Below are 20,568 nucleotides of genomic sequence, written 5' to 3'. Positions count from 1 at the left end.
CCCGTTTTTTAAAAAAATGTTATTGATTGACCAGTCATTTTAGTGATTATTTTGTACAACTTATAATTGTGTTTTATTGTATTCGGATCGTTGTGATATTTAACAATACAGTGCTATAGAAATACTTGCAAAATAAATAAATAAATAAATAAATATTGCTTTCATAAATGATTGCAACATCAAAAGAAATTATAAAACCTTTAGTAGAAAAAGAAAAATAGGGAGACTAACTACTCATGTAATTTTAGGCCTCAGAGAAGGAGTGTTATGCCGCTTGGCATCTTCATCTCTTTGCTTTGATCCCCGGAAATCCCTTACTTTCTGCGATTTCATTGGGCAAGTGAAGCAGGTTTTCTGAAGATGCTGTTAATTCATCTGTCAAACGATGCATATTGGTCATGTGTGTTGCTCTCCTCCAAAAATCATGCCCTTGCGTTTTGCTTGCACACTTTAACTGTGAGTGCATTTTGAAAAAGTTGGCCGTGAAGTTCATGTGGAATCATGTGGTAAGTAGGCCCTGAGCCACAGGAAGGGCTGCCATCTTGAGCCACAGGCGAGATGAAATGGATTGCTCATTCCACAGAAACCCTGTTCTTTGTTGATACAACAAAAAAGAGATAATTTGGCACACACCCACACACCCTTGTGCCAGGCTGGGGGGAAGGGTTGGATTGGGCAGAAGCATCCCTCCACCCACCTCTATCACTTAAGTAGGCGCCCCACCTGTCTCTGCCAACTTGGTTGCAAGCATCACTCCATCGATACAGACATCACCCTTCTGACTGCCAAAGATCTTGGTGGGCAGAAGTGCCACTGGTGGAATCCCCAGCAGCAACAGCCAGTGGAAGGCTCTGCAACGGGGCATTCCAGGGGCAAAGAGGGGCTGGGCCAGCCTGGGATCAGTTGGAACCAGAGCTGGCACCATGTTTGTCCGATAGCAGCATCATGCCAGATCAATGCCTCATCACTGTGCCAGCTCCAGGCTGGCACAGCCATCTGCTTGCCTCCCCCACTTTCCACCCTCGCCACAATTTGTAGCAGAGCTGCGGATGCAGCACTGGCCCCCCATCTCCACTGAGTCCTGCTAGGCAGTGGGCGGTATTAAGATTTGCCCCTAAATTTCCCAGAAATTCCTTGTGCTTATCAGCCAAGAAAATCAACTAACACTTGCACTTAAGGAATGGCATTAAGACACCCCTTTCACCTTACGATTTCCTCATTACAAGAGCATGAAGGATTTTGGTCTGCAACAAGAGACCACCCAAGACAGAGGCAATAAAATAAAATAAAGCGTCAACTACTTTATGCGAATCAAATATAAAAACTGATTATCTGCTATCCTTTTAAGGGTATCTAAAACAGGCTGCCTCAACCTGACGAATGGTTAACATTGCTGAAGGAGTTAGACGTACAGTGGGAAAAACCCCTACTGGATTACTTTATGCAGGAGGAGAGGCTGAAAGAAGGCACAATGGGACGCTATCTTGATTTAGACGCCTTGGGAGGCTATAGCAAACAAGGGTCTGGAAACCAAGCCTTCTGAGGAACAATTGAGGGAGTCGGGTATGCTTAGCTTGAATAAGAGGCGAATGAGAGGAGATACACATGATAGCCATCTTCAAATATCTAAAGGGTTGTCATATGGAAGATGGAGTAAGCTTGTTTTCTCCTGCTCTGGAGGGTAGGACCCGAACCAATGGCTTCAACTAGAAAGGAGATTCCAATTAAGTACTTTCTGGCGGTGAGAGCTGTTCAACAGTAGGATGGACTCTCTCAGCGGACTCTCCTTCTTGGAGGCTCTAAAGCAGAGGTTGGAGGCCATCTGTAATGGTTGCTCTGGTTGAGATTCCTGCATTGCAGGGGGTTGGACTAGATGATCCTCAGGGTCCCTTCCAGTTATGATTCTGTGATTCCAAGGCAGTTGATGCTGAAGTGGCCAGGCTAATGAACTAGTGGGGGGCTACTCATTTTCCATCCAAATAAGCAGCAAATGCAAAAGATATGCAGCAGCTGGGTACGCAACAACGGAGACAAGCCTTTGTCTTGAAAGCAGCAGTTTAGCCCAGTTTCTAGAAGGGGAGATGGCCTTCCGTGCTTGATCCTCAGTGTCCCAGCAACGCTATGCCCTTCGTGTTTCGCTTCCTCAGAATGCCCATTTCGTCTGGATTTCCCTCGTTCTGCTCTTGGGGCGCCGCATTTTCGAGGTCGGAATCTAGCAGCAGCTCTTCCTGGGCTGCGGCATCTTCCATTTCACTGCAGCTCTCGGGGTAGAAGCCCTCGTTCTCCGCTATCACAGCAGGGTCGTCCTCTTCGAAGTGGCAGCAGTAGCACTTCTCAGGGTCGTGGCCAGCGCCACTCTGGTCGCCGAGCGTGGTGTGCTGGCCCTCCGTCTCGTGGGCTGCTGCAGGGTCACTGTTCACTATGGCGAGAGCAGACAAAACGGTTTCACTACATAAACACTCCTCATCGTCCACAAACGCCATTCTCTCTGCTATCTCTTCAGCCGAAGGCTGGCTGGGGTCAGGGTAATCCACAAGGATTGTGTCCTGTCTGCGCTTGACGCAGTCAGAGTTATCATAGACAGGATAGGTCTCCTCTGGATAACCTTAGAACATAAAATAAACTCGTCTTAGATGGAACAAGCATGCCAAGCACTTTGTTCATGGTATCACTGGATCTGTTCAGACATACAAACACCTGAATTCCTGTAGGAAGTGACACTGATTTCAGTGGCACTTTCAAATCAGTGTGCTTGATTTGTGGTTGCAGCCAGAAGAGATCATCTAGTCGCTGAAATGTCATCAATTGCTTATGTGTTTTAGAATGAGATCTGTCCTGCATCCATACGGGACTGGTCTAGACATACTAATATGGCTCCTTGCTAACCAGGATTAACAAATTGGGATTTAGTTCTTGAATTGCACACTGCCTTCCTAGAGCAAATCCCCTCTCCCTGCCATTAACTGTGCTTCACCAACACAGGTATTAACAGTGGTCAAATCTGAGCAGTTTCTCTCAACCCCTGGATCAATTCCTGTAAGAGAGTTGGTGGGTCACAAAAACCACCTGCTTCTATCTCCATGGTAGAAACCACTTGCCTTTCACCTGTGCAGCCACTAAATGAAGCACAGACTGGTAGAGATAAAAAGAACGATACTGATCCTGCAGAAAGACACTGGAGTGGCAATAAGATTTTTTTTAAAGATGCCCAACCCAGGGCATGGTAGTCCTCCCTATGTAGATTGGGGAGCTACTCTTAATCTGAACAACAGCCTCAGATGTTAGCTGAGGATGTGTGAAAATGGCAATTTTGATTTCATTCAATTTTCATTTTCCCAGTCTTAAATTCCGTTCTCTACAATTCCCCATCGTTATGTGTGTGTGTGTGTGTGTGTGTGTGTGTGTGTTTTAAAAAAATCCGCACTTGAGTCTGAAATTATCCTAACATGTACATTTCTTGTATTGAATTTTGCCCGATACACACGTTTTTGCAAAGCAGTTCCCCACAAATATTATGCATTTCTGTATGTTCCATTCACCACTATATGCATTTTTATGTAAGTGGCACCCTACCTAGCATATGCATGTTTGTTCACATTTACTTGTCTAGAGAACTGCATTGCAAAATTCAGAGAAGTGTGGATGTCAAAGGAAGTGATGTTACAGTTTGTGTATTGTTTTGGTAAGGGCAAATCAGGTAGGTTTGCCTTTAAATACAAAAGGAATAAAGTTTCTCCCCCCCATCCCTAGATATTACCAAGGAGCCCTCCTGTCCCTCAGCTTTGTAGCACAGTGCTATAAGCCCTCATGAACAACAAACTACAGCTGGCTAGTCTGAGATGCTTAAGCAATCAATGGATTCTCTCTTGTTAAGCGAGCCAGGTGCTCAGATGCCTTTGAATACTGAATGGCTTCCTGTGACAAGCTTTTCTTTTAAAGGAAAAGCAGAAACAAACAGCAGCACACTCATGCTCCCTTCATATAAATAGAAAGGTCTTCCTTACCTTCCCAGTCCTGCATATATGGAGCCTCTTCAGCTTCTTTCTCTGGGGAGATTCCATCTATGAGTTTGCCTTCCTTCATGACCTTCGTAATTTCTCGGAGCTGCTGAAGTAGCCTTTTCTCTTGATCAGTCGTGACGTTTTGGGGCCGACTATGGAACAGAATGGATGCTTTTGAATTATGGTGCTGGAGGAGACTCTCAAGAGTCTCATGGACTGCAGGAAGATCAAACCTATCCATTCTTAAGGAAATCAGCCCTGAGTGCTCACTGGAAGGACAGATCGTGAAGCTGAGGCTCCAATACTTTGGCCACCTCATGAGAAGAGAAGACTCCCTGGAAAGGACCCTGATGTTGGGGAAAATGGAGGGCACAAGGAGAAGGGGACAACAGAGGACGAGATGGTTGGATAGTGTTCTCGAAGCTACCAGCATGAGTTTGACCAAACTGTGGGAGGCAGTGGAAGACAGGAGTGCCTGGCGTGCTCTGGTCCATGGGGTCACAAAGAGTCGGACACGACTAAACAGCAACATGGAACAGGCATTTTAAAAAATACCCGTGACAACAGTTCAAACCTACTATTGCACATGACTGGCAATATCTGAGTGAGTTTTAGAGGAATGGGTCTCTGTCCTAGTGAACAAGCATGAAAAAAGCAATGTTCAAGCCAATTAAGATGTCCCAATGTCAAATGAAAAAGACTGCTATATGGTCCCATACTTAACCTCACCAACTGCCATGGGGGATCATAAAAGGCCCTATTTTAAAGTAAAACAAATTCCTTCCAGTAGCACCTTAAAGACCAACTAAGTCAGTTCTTGGTATGAGCTTTCGTGTGCATGCACACTTCTTCAGATACTTCTTCAGTAATTCACTCTACAATGGTACCTCTAGATGCAAACGGGATCCGCTCCAGAGCCCCGTTCGCATCTAGAAGCAAACGTAACCAGCAATGGCATTTCTTCGCATGCATGCGTCGCTTTTCGCTGCTTCTGCACATGCGTGTGACATCATTTTGAGCGTCTGCCACGGAGCGCAACTTGAACACATTCATCCCGAAACACATTCAACCCAAGGTATGACTGTATTGGGGTTTTTTATAGAGGACAGCATACAAGGAAATGAAAGACCTAGTTGAAACAGTGTAAATAATATTCTATTTTCTTGCAAATTAATGATTCACACCATTGTTTAGAACAGTGTTTCCCAACCTTGGGCCTCCAGCTGTTTTTGAACTACAATTCCCATCATCCCTGACCACTGGTCTTGCTAGCTAGGGATGATGGGAGTTGTAGTCCAAAAACAGCTGGAGGCCCAAGGTTGGGAAACACTGGTTTAGAAAATAAATGAAGTAGCATCAATGATATAGTATCAGTGATTTAAAATGGCATTTTTTTCCTGGCTGATTTACATAATTTGTAAATCAATAATTTAAATCAATCCACCTTCAGGCACAGTTGTGGAATGCCAACTAACATCACAGCTTTTGTGGGCGAAATGAAAGGGTACAGATGCAAGGGAGCTGCGGAAGGAAAGGTACCAAGAAAGCAGGTGGCTACATTTCACATGTTGACCTGAAGTAACTGATTTCTTTGGGGAATTATAGGGACAGAACTATCTAAACTGTATAGAAACGTATTTATGTATGCTACTACAGTGGCAAGAATGTTACTTGCCCCAAAATGGAGAGAAGCTGAAGTCCCAGCGAAGGAAGAATGGATACAAAAACTTTTGGAATATGCAGAGATGGCAAAACTTACCGGAAGAATAAGAAATCACGATAACAAATGTTTTAATAAAAGAATGGAAATGGTTTATTGAATATTTACAGATAAAGTGTAAACCTTCAGTTTTATAAGAGTATATATTTAAAGTAGATGAATTAATGAGCAAATTAAGTTAATTTGGATATGCAGAAGATATTAAAAATAAATTTAAGGAACCGCAGAAAGAGGGGGAAGGAAGTCAAGTTTTGAAATATTAAAATGGTTGTAAAATTAGTGAAATGTATAAAACCTGAAAATCATAAATAATTTTTTTAATAATTATAAATATTTTTTTTAAAAAAACAAATAAACTGGAAAAAAAGGAGAAAGGAAGAAAAATGAAGTAACTGATTAAATCTTTGTCTGAATCACTATTTCTCTCTTTTAAAATTTATTTTATTTTATTTATATCCCGCCTTTCTTCCACCATGGAACCCAACCCATATATGTGGTTCCCAGTCCTGCTTAGCTTCAGCAAGTTGGGGGCCTTGTGTGCCTCCAAACCATGCCCTAAGACCATCAAAATACCGTTTGGCGATTTGTTTTATTGCTCACAGTAAAATAAATTCTTGCCACTGTGCAATAATAACACAGAGAGCTTTATATATATAATAGATGAACAGTATTAGTGACTAGGAAATAGATGGAAACAGTGACCTTTTGTGTTATTTTCAACTATTTGAGAAAGATCAAGTGGCTCATAATTTTTATCATCATTTTATCCCATGCTGATTAAATATCACAGAAGAGGAAAGCATTCAAATTACTTATATTTTTTCTCCTAAGTTAAGAAAAGGGACAGTCAGACAGCTATGGAGGGGCGGGGGAAGCATGCCTGGTTCTGATCTTACAAATTTGTAAAGATCCAACCTATTGCTTGTGGAAGCCTTTATCTATCTGGTGCCCTCCAGGTATTTTAGACGACTGCTCCTGTCAGCTCACAACCAGCATTCTAACCAAATAAATAAAACACATGCATCAAAGTGAGCTGGACTCTGCAACCCAATGGTTCTTCTGTATCTGTTGAGAGGTCGCTTCCAGCTGACCGGTTTATGGAGCAATCATCCCAACTGGTTTGCACAAAATTTGCAGGGAGGCGAGACAACATTGGCTCTCTATGGAGCATCCATTCCTATTTGATTGCTCGCGGGTTCTGTGACAATGCAACAAGCAATTGTTACCCCACACTTTCCAATGCATTTTCTCTTCAACCAGGCCTCTGGCTGTTTAATGTTCTATGGCCTTTTTAAAGTGATTGCAGGAAGGGGGTTATTGTTCTGTTTTGTTTTATCTATTCATTTCGTGCTATCTCTTTGATTTTATCTTGTGAACCTCCCTGAGTTCTTTGGATGAAGGGCAAATAATTATTATTATTATTATTATTATTATTATTATTATTATTATTATTATTTCCTTACAGCAAAATGGGCCTGGAGGGAGAACAGGTTTGTTGCACAAGAGTGCCCGATCGACTTTAATTGTCTGAAACCTAAATTTGCCAGTATATCACTGAAATCATCCAAAAAAATTAGCAGTAGTTTGGAAGCACCCTGAGTTTTCTAGGTCTCATCTTTAAAACAGTAAAAGGAATAGTACAGTAGCAACTTGGTTGAAACAATTATGCATAAGGCCTCTGGTCCTTTTAACCAGTAGGGATTTTCTCTTATTATTTTTTAGAATGAACACGACCCTAAATGAGGCGCATCAGTCTCTAGGAAATATATTTCCTTTTCCATTTGTCATAGCTTTTGCGGGTCTCCTCCCTTCTCCACCTACTTTTCTCCAAGTAAACCTACCTAAGCAGGAATTGAACCCCTATTGAATTTCTTCTGCTTTCAGGATAGTGTCTCCTCTGCCAACCCTGACGTTTATCAAACTAACGTGTGCCTTTTGAAAGACTGTCACCTCCAGACAGGCAGAAAAAAAATCAAAGCCACTTTGTCTTTGCTATGGGTACTGGGTTGCCTAATGAGAGAGACTTTACCTCACAAGAAAAGCAAGATATTGTGACGAGGCCTTTTCATATCATGTCGTTAGAAAACAGCAAGACTAGCAAAGTAAGATGCCTCTAAATAAAAGGGAAGATACACAGTGTCATGGCTCTGGCCTAAGGGCGAATCTTACGAAGCTGGATTGTTTAGGAATCTGCAGAACTGCTTTGCCTAGAGAAACATTGCTGGTCTTATCAGAATTATTTTGGCTCCTGAGCAACATTCCTTCAAAAATCTGCTTTGCTTTGAGTGACATTTAAGGGCCAATGGCAACTCTAATCCCAGACTTTATTACTGTTATGATTTCTCTATCAGTGACCTGGCTCCTAACTAGGGCATCCAACACTGGCAAGAGGCAAACACAGCGCAGCGCGGCTAACAATTTGCCTTCATGTGTTCTGTTCACTGTATGCCACACAGAAGCCATCTGAAATGTTTTACCGGTACCATTTCAATCAGAACTCCAGTTTTAGCTGAATTTTCCAAATAACTTCAGCAACCTTATCTATGAAGAATCAAATAGTAGAGGAAACTGTCTGCATGTGTGCTTATGGACCACCGTTCCATTCTAAAAAACAGGAAGATGTCTTATGCTGAATCAGACCAGGAGCATAATGTTTTTATGACCATTGGTCCATCTACCTTCAGTTTTGTCTACACCGATGGCAGCAGGTCTCTCCAGACTTTCACACTGCAATCGCTCACCCAGACACGCTGGGGACTGAACCTGTGACCTTCTGCAAGCCAAGCAGATGCTCTTCCACTGAGCTACATCCTTCCCCTTGGTCAGTCTCTTGTGTCAGACTGATTGGAGACTTAGCTTTAGGCGGCAATACTAAACACACTTACTTGAAAGCAAGACCTGCTGAATTCAGTGGGACTTATTTTGAGATAAATATGCACCTATGCTTTTGGTTGCCAAGCATAAGGAAAAGAGCCTTGCGATCTGTGCATTGGATGAGCAGGCAGCTGGAAGAGAGGCTACAGATTAATATGATCTGTAGTGAAGGGTAGCAAATAGGCCATTCTCATCAGCATGGTAAAGACTGGGAAGAGTATCTTTAGTTCTGAATTTATAAATATTCTTAATCTAGTAGGTAGTAAGGGTAGTTCAAACAAACAGTACTCAGACAAATAACTTAATTATAGACCATACAAAAGTGCCTATTTGTTGCCTGATCTGGGATATTTTTTCTTTTCTTACTTAACCCATCAAGCCACCCTCTTTTTCATTTCCCATCTACTGTGAACAAATGGAATACTGCCGGAAGTTATAAATATTGGCATTCCTTCTGAAATTCCATAATGGAATTTATAGAGGTTAAGAAGGCATCAATCCATTTATGCAGAACATTGTAACAGAGTTGACGTCATCTCTTTACAATCTCTGGGTGACATCCAACTAAATCATATTCAGATTAGGCCCATTGAAATGAATGGACTTGGAGAGCCATTGTTTTAAATGGGTCTACACAGGAGTATCACCCTCTGTGTTTAATGGATTTATGAAGCTACAAAGCTAGTGAAACACCACACCAGAAATCACGTGCATCCATATTTCTTTTAGTTTAATTCAAAATGCTGAATTTAGTTTAACATAGAACTGGAAGAGGAAAGAGTTGAGTAAAAGTACCTCCAAATTATAAGATGTTTAAGAAATGCAGTTTTTTATTTGACAGCATATTTTTATTTGAAATGTTCTAATTTGCTTTATTGGGAACAGAGAAATACAAAAAGAACCCGCCCTTTTTAATCTGCCGGAACAAGAGTCACTGCCACATACCTTTCACAGTTGGGTCCCACTCTATTGATTAATTTCTCCATGGCTTCTTCAGTCTCTCTCAGCTTATCTTGAAGTTGGGCAAGCTCATAGTCAGCTGCAAAATAAATGTGGTCCCAAAAGGCATCAGCGGCAGCTCTGACAATTCACTCCATTCAATCAGCATGTATTTGTTCTGAATGTGCAGCAAACAAAATGGAACTTGTTCCGAGGGAACCATGAGAGGCGACTAAGAGGGCTTTACCGGTAAACAGAACTAATGAAAATAATCTTTTTATTCTTCCCAGGCAGAATGAAAGGAAAAAGAAAATTTCCCTAAGGCTAGGAGAAGCATATATAATGCACCCAATTGCTCATAAGCAGCTACATGCAGAGTGACTGGCTCAAGACAAATGCCTCAAGACAGGAAAGGCTACGACACAGAAAACCACACAGTCTAATGACATAAGGGATGTTCAGAATAAAAGGAAAGCTAACAATTATTTTTGTTGCAAAGAAGGAGATCAAGGCTGCAACTCTATGCATAGTTTATGTGGGGTAAGCTCAATTTAACAACAGTGGGATTTGCTTCTGCATACACACAAAATCCAACTGTGTCAAAAGTAACAAACTCAATGGGTGATATCCAATTTCTCCCCATGGATTTCATCCCACTGATTTCAATGGGTTTACTCAGTGTGACAAACACTGACTATCACTCACTACTACTAGTAGTAATAATAATCACATTGCGTCATCTATCGTGCTGCTAGATTTATTTTCCAAGTGAGAGCCAATTTTGGATGCCATTTCAATTCAGTCTTGGAAATGCTACTTACTGATTTTCCTGTTTGTGTTTCCAGATGACGACGGAGGACATTTCCGCTCAACTGTTGTGGTTTTCCCCTTAGAAGAAAGCTATTAATTGGAAAGGGTTATTGTTGTGACAGAAGAGAAATAGGTGTTTCTAGAAAGACATTAACAATCTCAGCTAAAACATAAAAGGAAACCAAAGTTATGAAAATGAGTTGAGGCAAGCTATGGCTCACTCTACCGCCACACTCCCCCTTTGCATGCCAGGTTTGAAAGCTTCCGCTTTCAATTTTAAACCAACCAAAGTTCCCTATGAAGTCCTAACTTGAGGAATTACGATTTTGTTCAAACTCTAGTTGCTGAATCTATCAGGATCAGAAACCACAGTTTGCTTTTCATTTATGCTCACTAAGTAGAGGGTTTTTTGGTTGGTTTTCAAAAGAACCACTAACAAGTTTGATCATTACAGGGAAATACAGTTAGTTTCAAAACAGAAGCTCTTGATCTTCTCCTCCGGCATGTGACCATATGAACTAAGTATTCGTTTCACCCCAATACTAGTGGAGAGAAGCAAAAGAGCCCTTAGATTTACCATGACATGTGAACTAGGTCAATGACTCACTGGTTAAGAAACTGTACTGATGCAACTTTAAGGGTGAAGTGGTATTTCTTACCTTAAAAAGAATGTACAATATGTATAAAAGGATCCCAAATCCATATATTGGGATGACTTGTCCCACAAGACCTCTTCCACTGCCGCCGCCACCTCCTCCACCTCCACCGCCGCCTCCACCTCCACCCTTGGCCTTTGCAACTGCTTCCGCAAGATGAGACCTTGGGAAATGGGTAGTGGGTGGTCTGGTTTCTGGAGACATCTGGGGATGCATTGTTGGAGGAAACTGACTGGTCTTTCCTGAAAATCAAGGTTAAAAAGATCCATTCTTAAAGGGATGTGTTGTGTTTTAAGTCCTGTTCTATCCTCTGAATATGAATCTTAGGTGGAATCTAGACACATATAAAAAACGCTATGAAAATGCCTTTTAAAAAAATGCTTTGAAACATGTATCGAATTTGCCATAGCTTGCCATCGCCATCTAGTGTCACATTTGTATAATGCACTTTACAACAGACTTAAAACGTTCTATTTGCAGCTGTATAGAGGAGTCCTTAATAAGGTGTTCATACACCCATATTTTTTCACACGAGATTGCACATATAGCAATGACTGTTTGACAATTCTATCAATAAGTCCCCATCATCAGAAACCATATGGCAATTTTAACATATGGTAATTGACATATTAATTACTGTCAAGAATCCAATTGAATGAGCACTGGATAACAATGCATGTTGAAAGGCACAAAGTGGGAACACCTAAACAACCGGTTTGAGGAACTAATCCAGCTTCTTAGGCCTGCCTCAGGAACCCATCAGTTTTGGTGGCAGCGGCAAAAAGAAAAAGTAGTCACAGTCTGGGGCAGGGACAGGATGGCAGAGCCCAATGTCTTTATGGGGATGCAAACTGTCATTTGATGGGTGGAGGGGGAGCAATAGCCACTTTCTCAACTGATCTCCACAAATCAACTAAGGAGGGGGAGCTGTGCGTCTCTGACAGTGTATGGTGGTGCACTTTGGGCAAACTTCACCACTTGTATGCCGCTCCTGGAGGGTGAATGCAACCTCAAGCTAAAAGAGATTAATCAAAAATGATGGGAGGTTGCTATGGCACCAAAGTTTGCCAAGATGGAACACTGCCAGCTAAGTTGACATGCATACCTTGCCAGAATGAACCACACCAGTTTGTATTCTATTTTATGCAGATTTTGACAGACACTGTAATTCAAAACTGTATGGGGGCTGCAGAAGTCACCTGACATTTAAGGCACTACAGTGTATATACCTAATTCCTTAACCACTGATGAACTACAATTTAGGGAAATCTTGGGGTTCCTCATAAGCTTACTGAGCTTTTATCAAAATCCAGGAATGTCAAACGAGCATGTTAAGACAGCTGACTCACCACTACCAGTGTCCCCCTGCAATGAGTAGCTGCAGGATAGTTTCCACTGTGCTTTAAACCTTACCTTTCAGTTCAACTGGGGATCAGGGAGGTCCTGACAGGCCTGGCTAATGCTCTAGTCCACATGATGTTGCATACACTACAGAATATTTCCCAGATGCCTCTACAAGACATTGGAGTTCCAAGACAGGTTCATATAAGTTCCTTGGTAGATATCTAAGTCTACCCTCCCACCCCACCGCCATTTTCCTGAATACACCTGGCAACAAAACCATGGCCCTACAGAGCCTGGCCTGCCATAGCTCAGGAGTCACTTTTTGCCAGGAGAACCTCCTGATTCTGCCCCATCAGTCATCAGTAAAGTTCTGCTCGTTGTGACTTCAAGAAGATTTATGAAAGTACTACGTGCTCAGTGATTCCATGATTGATCTGTAAAAGTTCTCCCAACTTGGCCTTCCATTTGTTTTGTGGCCCTGCATAATTCAACACCAATACTCTGATACACAGGGGAATGTGCAAAGATTTTAATTGCAGTTGTACACAAACGGCTGCTGCATGTGGCTGTACTAGATGGGTTACTAACCCACTATATGAGGAGGGAGCCAGACAAAACCAGCATCTAGACCTGCTCCATCTAGACAATACCCACCCCATTCCCCACCTCCATGCCCACCAGAGAGGTGTCAGAACTGAGTTTCAGCAAGTTCCAGCTGGGGAAAAAATCCCTGCATTTACTGTTCCTCTGTCCTCCCCCCCCCAAAAAAAGATAAAGGTAAAGAACCCCTGGTCAGTTAAGTACAGTCAAAGGCAACTATGGGGGTGCAGTGCTCATCTAGCTTTCAGACTAGCTTTCAGGGAGCTGGTGTTTGTCCACAGGCAGCTTTCCAGGTCATGTGGCCAGCATGACTATATTGCTTCTGGCAGAATAGAACACTGACAGAAGTCAGAGTGCACAGAAATACCTCCCCGCCGCATTGATACCTATTTACTTGCACTGGCGTGCTTTTGAACTGCTAGGTTGACAGAAGCTGGGACAGAGCAACAGGAGCTCACCCCTTTGTGTAGATTCGAACCGCTGACCTTCCGATCAGCAAGCCCAAGAAGTTCAGTGGTTTTGACCACAGCGTCACCTGCTCCCTTCTCCTGTGCCAATATATCATGCTTGGTCATGAAACAGGATACACATTCTATACTTTTATCCCTAACTGGGATTTACTTTACGTATTATGCTTAGGGAATGCTACATCCATCTACTTTTATACTATCATGTGAGATATTCAGCCTGACAGAAGCTTTGTTTACTTAACTGAAACAAGAATGCTAAAAACATTATCTTCATTGCTTTAGCTCAAGAACCCTTTTGAGTCCACAGCTCCCTTGACCAACTACACTCTTTCCCTGTGGGGAAACGTGCTCTGAGCCTCAGAAGCCCAGTTATGTCACCCCTTGCCTGCAGAGTAAGCAGCCCCATACCTCTTTTTGAACACCAGCCCTTGTGGAGTGTTCCCTCAGCCTCCTCTCATCTCCTTGGAAGTCCTCTGGGCAGCCACCGCAGCCACTTTTGGTCCATGAGACACGCTCACCCCACCCCAAAGAGAGGTGCCTCCTCACACTGACCCACAGGGACCTGGGAAAAAGATGCCCCCAGCCTTAGCAGCCTGATGGTGAATGTGCAGCCACCATCTTACTCACCTTGGGAGGTAGCAGTGGCAACAGCAGGAGTTGCTGGGCCTGCATGGTGGAAAGGCTCCCCTTCGGCTCCAGGCACTAAGCTCTCAGGCATACAGCAAGTATGAGAAAGGCCAGCACAGCACCTGTCTGCCTGCCTGACCTCCCACTTGTCCATTCCAAATAGCAAGGGCTGGCTGGGCTCCGTTACCCACTTGCTTGCTTACTCCAAGGCCACCTCAGCTCTGGGCAACCAGCACCCCCTGACCAGCCCCAGAGGCACCATTCGCCTGTAGAGCTTGTGGCCAGAGTTGTTGCAGTAAACAGACGCACAGGTCTTTGAGGGGCAGAGACACGAGAGGGCATCAAAGGAGGGAAGGAAAGAGGGACAGAGGCCACTGTTGCCCGTGGCACCATTGACCATCATTCCTGACACCCCAGGGTGCCATGGCACCCTGGTTGAAAACCCCTGCTTTAGCTGAATAAAAGGAGTGTGTTACAAACAGCATAATTTGTAACAAAAAACCTGCAGTTTAAAAATGAGCATCCGCACCAAACTTCATGGGATATGGCCACGCCAATACTTCCCCCTTTGAATTCCAGAAAGACAGAGAGGCTTGATTCCTGCCACAGTGAAACTTGCGACTAAGTGGAAACAAATCCAACTCGGTAAATGCTTTGCACTTCCTGCAGCAATTTAAAAGTACTTAATGAATGGTTTAGAGAGCAAGGCTAACATAGCTGAGATGGGGTACTTCTTTTCTGGCAATTTAAACACACCTGAAATGCTACTTCTACCATTCATTGCCTGCCGCTCTATAGTAAAAGTGCAACTTTAAAAGGTGACATGGGTGGTATGTAATGGCGTGAGAATGAATAAGGGAAGGACGGTAAGCTCTTATCACCTCACATGTACAGTTATGCCTTCAGAAGTAAGATCAGCTACACATTAAGGAAGGCAAGAAGTTGCAGTACTAGTGCAGATTCTTTCTGCACATGAGAAATCCTTGGTCATCATGTACAATCACAGATATCCATTAGGAAAGACACTTTAAAAATAATGCAAATGGTGACCATTTCTGCCACAAAGGCTGGCAGAAATTGAAAAAAAGAAAAGAAATGGCAGAAAGCAGCAAAAAAATGATACAGACAGTTTAAATTATATTTTATTTCATATAAAATATCCAAAGCAATGTAACAAACATCAAAACAATTGGTGGACATGGAATTTTGAAGTTTATAAAAACAAAAACAATGTGATGACTACAAGATGCTGGCAAACTGATGCTTTCAAGGGATGGCTTAAAAACGAACACAATTTAAAATGCATGTCATCTTGGAAGAAAGTTTCTGCGAATTCAATGGTAAAGGCCGGGTAAGGTAAAGTCGTAATCTTAACTTTGCTAGCCACAGCTAAACCTGGAGGTATAAATAACTGCACGTTTCCTAACACTGAATACAATAACCTGAACCTCCTTCAATCAAGATATCAACTAGTCAAAAGGTGAAGTCTTTCTCTCTCTCACACACTTTTTTATTATTCAGTCCTAGACTCAAGGGGCAGCTTCAGTAATAGCCTCATTGCTCTGCTGGATCAGACCAAAGGCCCATCTAGTCCAGCATCTTGTTCTCACTGTGGCAACCAAATGCCTCTGGAATGCCTTCAAACAGGACATGAGTGCAACAGCACACTCCTTGCTTGTGTTCCTTAGCAACTGATACAGTTGCACAATGGAGGCATTGAACAAATGGTCCTCCATTAATTTGTATTAAACCCCTTTCAAAGCCATCCACGTTGGTGACCATCACTACGTTTTGTAGCAGCGAATTCCGTAATTTAACCACGCACTGTGTGAAGAAGCACTTCCCTTTATCTGTTCTGACGGCATTTAACACTTGGAATGCCCATTCACCCAGCTTCTTAAGCACTTTCAGCACATCGGACAGAACTTCCCAACAGCTTAGTTGTGAGAATGAAGGAGGACAAGGCAGTTAGAACTGCGATTTACTTTCTTCAGTGAATGGTCCATTTCATCCCAAATAAGACCGATCTAAATTAAATGAGCAAGGATCACCTTCCCGCTACATGTATCCTGAGCTTCCAGCCACCCCGCTTTCCAAAATTCCTGTGCGGAAAGAGCAGGGCAAAGAAAAAAATCACGTGCAAGAAAGAAAAAAAGCACGTGCAAAAAACAGCACGGGTGAACTCTGCAAAAGGGGTTGGGTGCATTTGTGTGTGCATAGGTTTGCAAATCCTTGGGGTTCCCCACCCACCCACCTCCCTCTAATCTTGCGTAGTAATATCGAGAAAGCGATTTAATGCGTGGGCATTTTGCACAGCAATCCCACCCAATATTACCCCCCCCCCATTTGTGTTTCCAGGAGCTGCTACGTGGGGTGGGGGTGCAGATGTGACCCTGACATGCACATGACTCAGTCCGGCAGCCCTTGACGCTCGAGGTGGCGGAAGGGGTTCGGGGCGGTCGGGGCCTTCGGGACGGCCTCTTACCCTCGGGCGCGGCGACCAGAGTAGGCGGCGCAGCGCTGGGCTCCGGCTGCCTCCAGCCCCGCGAAAGGAAGACCTTGGGCAGCAGCAGCGACACGCACAGCACCAAGCAAGAGGCCAGGGCCACCTTGCGGAACGTCGAGTACGCCATGGCTGCCCCCAAGCGCGCGCCCGCCCGCCCGCCGCGGCCCGGAGCAGAGCGGAACGTCGGCGTCCTTTCCCGCACGACGTCACATCCTCGCTCGCTTCCCTAAGCCGTTTGGAATGTTTTCCGGTTTTTTTGGCGGGGGGGGGGGGAGGGCAGGAGAAAGAGAAGGGCTGTGGCGGACATGCGCACTTCTCCCGAAGGCGCCGGCGGACGCCAGGCTGCCCACACTTGGAGGGAAGGCGGAGGGCGAAGAAGAGCAGCAGCCTCTGCATATTTTACTTCAGAATATGCTGCCCTGCATATTTTACTTCAGAATTTAAGGGAGGCATGTTTTAATCTGCTTTCACTTTATCCTTGTTGTTAATTTTTTGAATGCTTTGAAATGGTCAGTTCTTCTTGTTGATCTTTTTTTTTTAAAACTGTTTTCCAACTCTTGCGAACTTGTTGAGGTTTGCTTTTTGCTTTTTTATTTTATTTTTTACAATCAGCCTGGATAGCTCAGTTGGTAAGAGCTCGGTGCGGATAACACCAAGGCTGCTGCAGCTTCGATCCCTGTATGGGACAGCCAGTGCCGGGTTTACGTATAAGCTAAACAACTATAGCTTGGAGCCCCACTCTCTTGCCCCCCCCCCCAATATTTCACTATTAATATACTTCTTCTTAATTGTATTTCAGTTCAACAATTGCTTTGATAAAAGACATATTTTGTTATGTGCAAATGGCTTTAGATACCTATTAGGTCCATAAATTACCATATAGCATATATTCAACACAGAAAACAGTGACAATTTGTTGCTGGCAAAGGACAGCTGGACATCTAAAGGGCCCCATTACCTTCCATAGCTTAGGGCCTCATCAAACCTAAATCCGGCCCTGGGACAGCTGTGTACCGGTATTCCTGCATTGGACTGAATGATCCTTGGGATCCCTTGCAACTCTGTAATTCTAAGTGGTACATATATAGATCTTATTAAATGAATGCGTGGGTAGATGACTAGTGTTGCAAGTAGTCCGTGCCGGAGGAGAAAGGTATCAGTGGCTGGTGGCTGTGATTTAGTTTATGTATCTATTGAATTTATATACCGCCCCATACTAAGGTTACTAGGTTTTTCCCAATGAATCCTGGGACACTTTTCAACTTCCTACTAAATAGATGGATTTTGTGAGGGGACTGATTTGTAAATCTGGGGACTGTCCCTGAGAAACGGGGACGTCTGGTAACCTTACCCCATACCCAGGGGTCTCAGGGCAGTTCACAGAATAAAATCAAGATATAAAGCCACAAAATGCATAAAAATAAAAACAACAACTTAATAGCGCCCCCCCCCCCATGATGGCTATATTCTGCTTCTACTGTTGGATGCAGTATGCCTTTGTGAATGCAATTTGCTGCAGAGAGCCCTGTAGCACCCATGTCCTGCTTGCAGGCTTCTCCTTGACATCTGGTATTCCAATTCCTGTTTATCTCGGTACATATGGAAATCTGTCTAGAAATCAGCTTTGGCCTTTTAACTGACTTTTCCTTGAACCTTTAGAATTCCATTCTGAAATGGTCACCTAGAATTAAAACTCTTATACTCTCAAGGGTGAAGCTAAATATCTTAAGCATGCTGTCAAAATTAGTTTAGAAATTCTTGCATTTCGCTCTTCTGTGGTTGACCACACTGAAAACAGGACGCATGGCCTAGTCCAGCAAGGCTCTTCCTACGTTTATTAGTTTTAATTGTTTTATTGAATTGCATAGTTTTTAGTTTCTAATTTGCATTGCAAACCACCAGAGAGATAAAGAATATTATGAGAGCGGTATATAAATGTGAGGTAGCAAGGGGAGTTGGTGGTGGCTGCACAAAGCTGCTTCTGCTCACTCTCTTCCTGGGTTGTGTAGCAGAAAGATGCACCCCCTTTGAGAAAGAGCACTCCTGACTGCCGCACCACCTATGAAAGAGCTCAGCCACTGGCTGGAGTGAGTGGTAACAGTGCTGAAAAGGGCCTATCTTCTCTCTAGTCTGTGCTCTCTCTATCTGGATGCCTTAGTGGTTGATATTAGGTCTGCCGTATTGGGAAGAGCATGTTGGCAAAAAATCCTACAAAGCCTGGGTTTGGCCCTGCCTTGCAGCAGTTACAGAAGTGCTGTCTTTGAAAATAAAAGGTCAGCAGCATTGCTGCTTGGTGAATGAGGCACGGGTATAATTCCACACATAAAAAGAGTAATACATATCCTTTCAAAATCCATGGCTGGGCAACATCTCTGTTGGGGATGGAGACCAACCAGAATATCACAAATGAACACATTTAACATAGCTTGTAGCTTGGCCCTTAATGTTCATATATATGTATTTTGGATAAGACCAGACGTGGGGGAATTTTTGCCCTCCAGATATTGCTGATCTACAGCTCCCATCAGCCCTAGCAAGTACGATGGGAGTTGTAGTTTAGCAACATTGCCAAATATTCCCAAACCAGGATAAGACAACACATATTAAACTTTGAGATACAGTGGTACCTCGGGTTACAGACGCTTCAGGTTACAGACACTTCAGATTACAGACTCCACTAACCCAGAAGTAGTACCTCTGGTTAAGAACTTTGCTTGAGGATGAGAACAGAAATCGCGCAGTGGCAGCACGGTGGCAGTTGGAGGCCCCATTAGCTAAAGTGGTACCTCAGGTTAAGAACAGTTTCAGGTTAAGAACGGACCTCCAGAACGAATTAAGTTCTTAACCCGAGGTACCACTGTTCCAATGAGGAGTAAAACTGAAGAACAGCAAGTCACAGCCCCCCCCCCCCCGGACACATTTTCTTACGATGAATTCAATTCATCAAAACCATTTCTTACCTGAAATTAGATTTTGTTGGTTTTTGCATACCCACACTAACTATGGACTTATACTTTGCCAGAGCAGGAGGGTGAAAATGAACTCAGGTCAGGATGACACTTGGGTAAGTAACCCGACTTACTCTGAGGTAAGTAGGGTTATGTAATGGTTCTAGGGGTTGCTCGTGCGTAAGTCGTCGCCACACCTGGCTGAGTTACCTGGGTGAACCCTATTCTGTCCGGACAGCCACTCACCCATGGCAGTCTCAGTCACTGGCAGAATCCGTCAGTGGGCGTTTCTTGAACTTCTTCCAGCAAAGAAGCTCTTTGACGCCTAGTCTCCTCCTACTCTCCCTGCGCGGAAGCCTTCTGCACAGGGAGGGTGTGAGCAGCGGAGGACCCGTGCTCTCCCCGCTGGTCTCCGGCGAGGAGTCATGGAGCCCCCTCGCCGATTCCCCCATCTGCCCCCCTTCTCCACTGGTGCTACGCTGATTTCCCTCCCCAAAAGATGGGCTGCTTCTCTCCCTCCTGGGACGCTCTCCGTAATCCCTCTGGAGCCCTCCCTCTTCCTCTGGCTCCGATGGCAGTTCCCTGACAGGTTAGGACTGTAGCCTAGGTCTGGATCCCACCCTTTCTTCCCAGCCATGAAGACTTAGCAAGAATAGTCCCAATTTGCATGTAGTTTCCAGAACCAGACTTAAGAATTGTGTGCCAACTCATAAGTGGGATCTTCACATTTAAAAAAAAATCATTCTCTTGTGTCTGCATTTCTATGGCAGATCCACAGAAAAGCTGTAGCCGTATACCTCATTTCCATTCAACCCACTGCTCTTCCCCATGAAATAAATCTGCAGTGCTTATTTTCTGAGAAATTATAGGAGTCTCCATCTCCTTCTGTAATATATGTCAGTGTATCTCCAGCCACATTCACACATTACTCTCAGTTGTAGGAGAAGTAAGTTGCTACCGCTGCTCCTGAGGTCCATGCACTGAATTCAGGCATCTGAAGAGCAATCCCTTTGTGTGAAGAGTTGCTCAAGCAAGGGAGCTCCTCTTCTGATGTCCATGCCCGACATGCCGAT

At 43.8% G+C, this 20,568-nt stretch overlaps 1 protein-coding gene across 2 annotated transcripts; it reads right to left on the bottom strand.

Moving 5' to 3' along the window:
* RIC3 (RIC3 acetylcholine receptor chaperone) lies at window positions 1–16,778 on the bottom strand. Of its 2 annotated transcripts, none has more exons than XM_081841642.1 (6): window positions 16,527–16,778; window positions 11,004–11,242; window positions 10,356–10,434; window positions 9,541–9,634; window positions 4,005–4,153; window positions 1–2,605 (listed from the first exon to the last, which is right to left on the bottom strand). In XM_081841642.1, the coding sequence occupies exons 1-6, from the start codon at window positions 16,672–16,674 to the stop codon at window positions 2,103–2,105; spliced, it is 1,212 nt and encodes a 403-aa protein (XP_081697768.1). In that variant the 5' UTR covers window positions 16,675–16,778; the 3' UTR covers window positions 1–2,102. The 2 variants fall into 2 exon arrangements, with proteins under 2 accessions (XP_081697768.1, XP_081697769.1); XM_081841643.1 differs by having other exon boundaries at window positions 1–2,419; window positions 16,527–16,777.
* Between the last annotated feature and the right edge of the window lie 3,790 nt (window positions 16,779–20,568).

This window comes from Podarcis erhardii (genome assembly GCF_964252035.2).
Source record: "Podarcis erhardii genome assembly, chromosome: 1".
Taxonomy (NCBI): domain Eukaryota; kingdom Metazoa; phylum Chordata; class Lepidosauria; order Squamata; family Lacertidae; genus Podarcis; species Podarcis erhardii.
The sequence above is the reverse complement of the archived record's forward strand: the minus strand, read 5'-3'. Positions and strand labels throughout refer to the sequence as shown.

Bases quoted from the DNA above. Each gene is read 5' to 3' on its own strand.
- RIC3 (XM_081841642.1), bottom strand. From the start codon at position 16,674: ATGGCGTACTCGACGTTCCGCAAGGTGGCCCTGGCCTCTTGCTTGGTG. The intron at 10,435-11,003 runs GTAAGAAATACC...TCCAATTAATAG, and splicing joins TATTGTACATTCTTTTTAAG to CTTTCTTCTAAGGGGAAAAC. The intron at 9,635-10,355 runs GTAAGTAGCATT...TTTATTTTGCAG, and splicing joins AAACACAAACAGGAAAATCA to CTGACTATGAGCTTGCCCAA.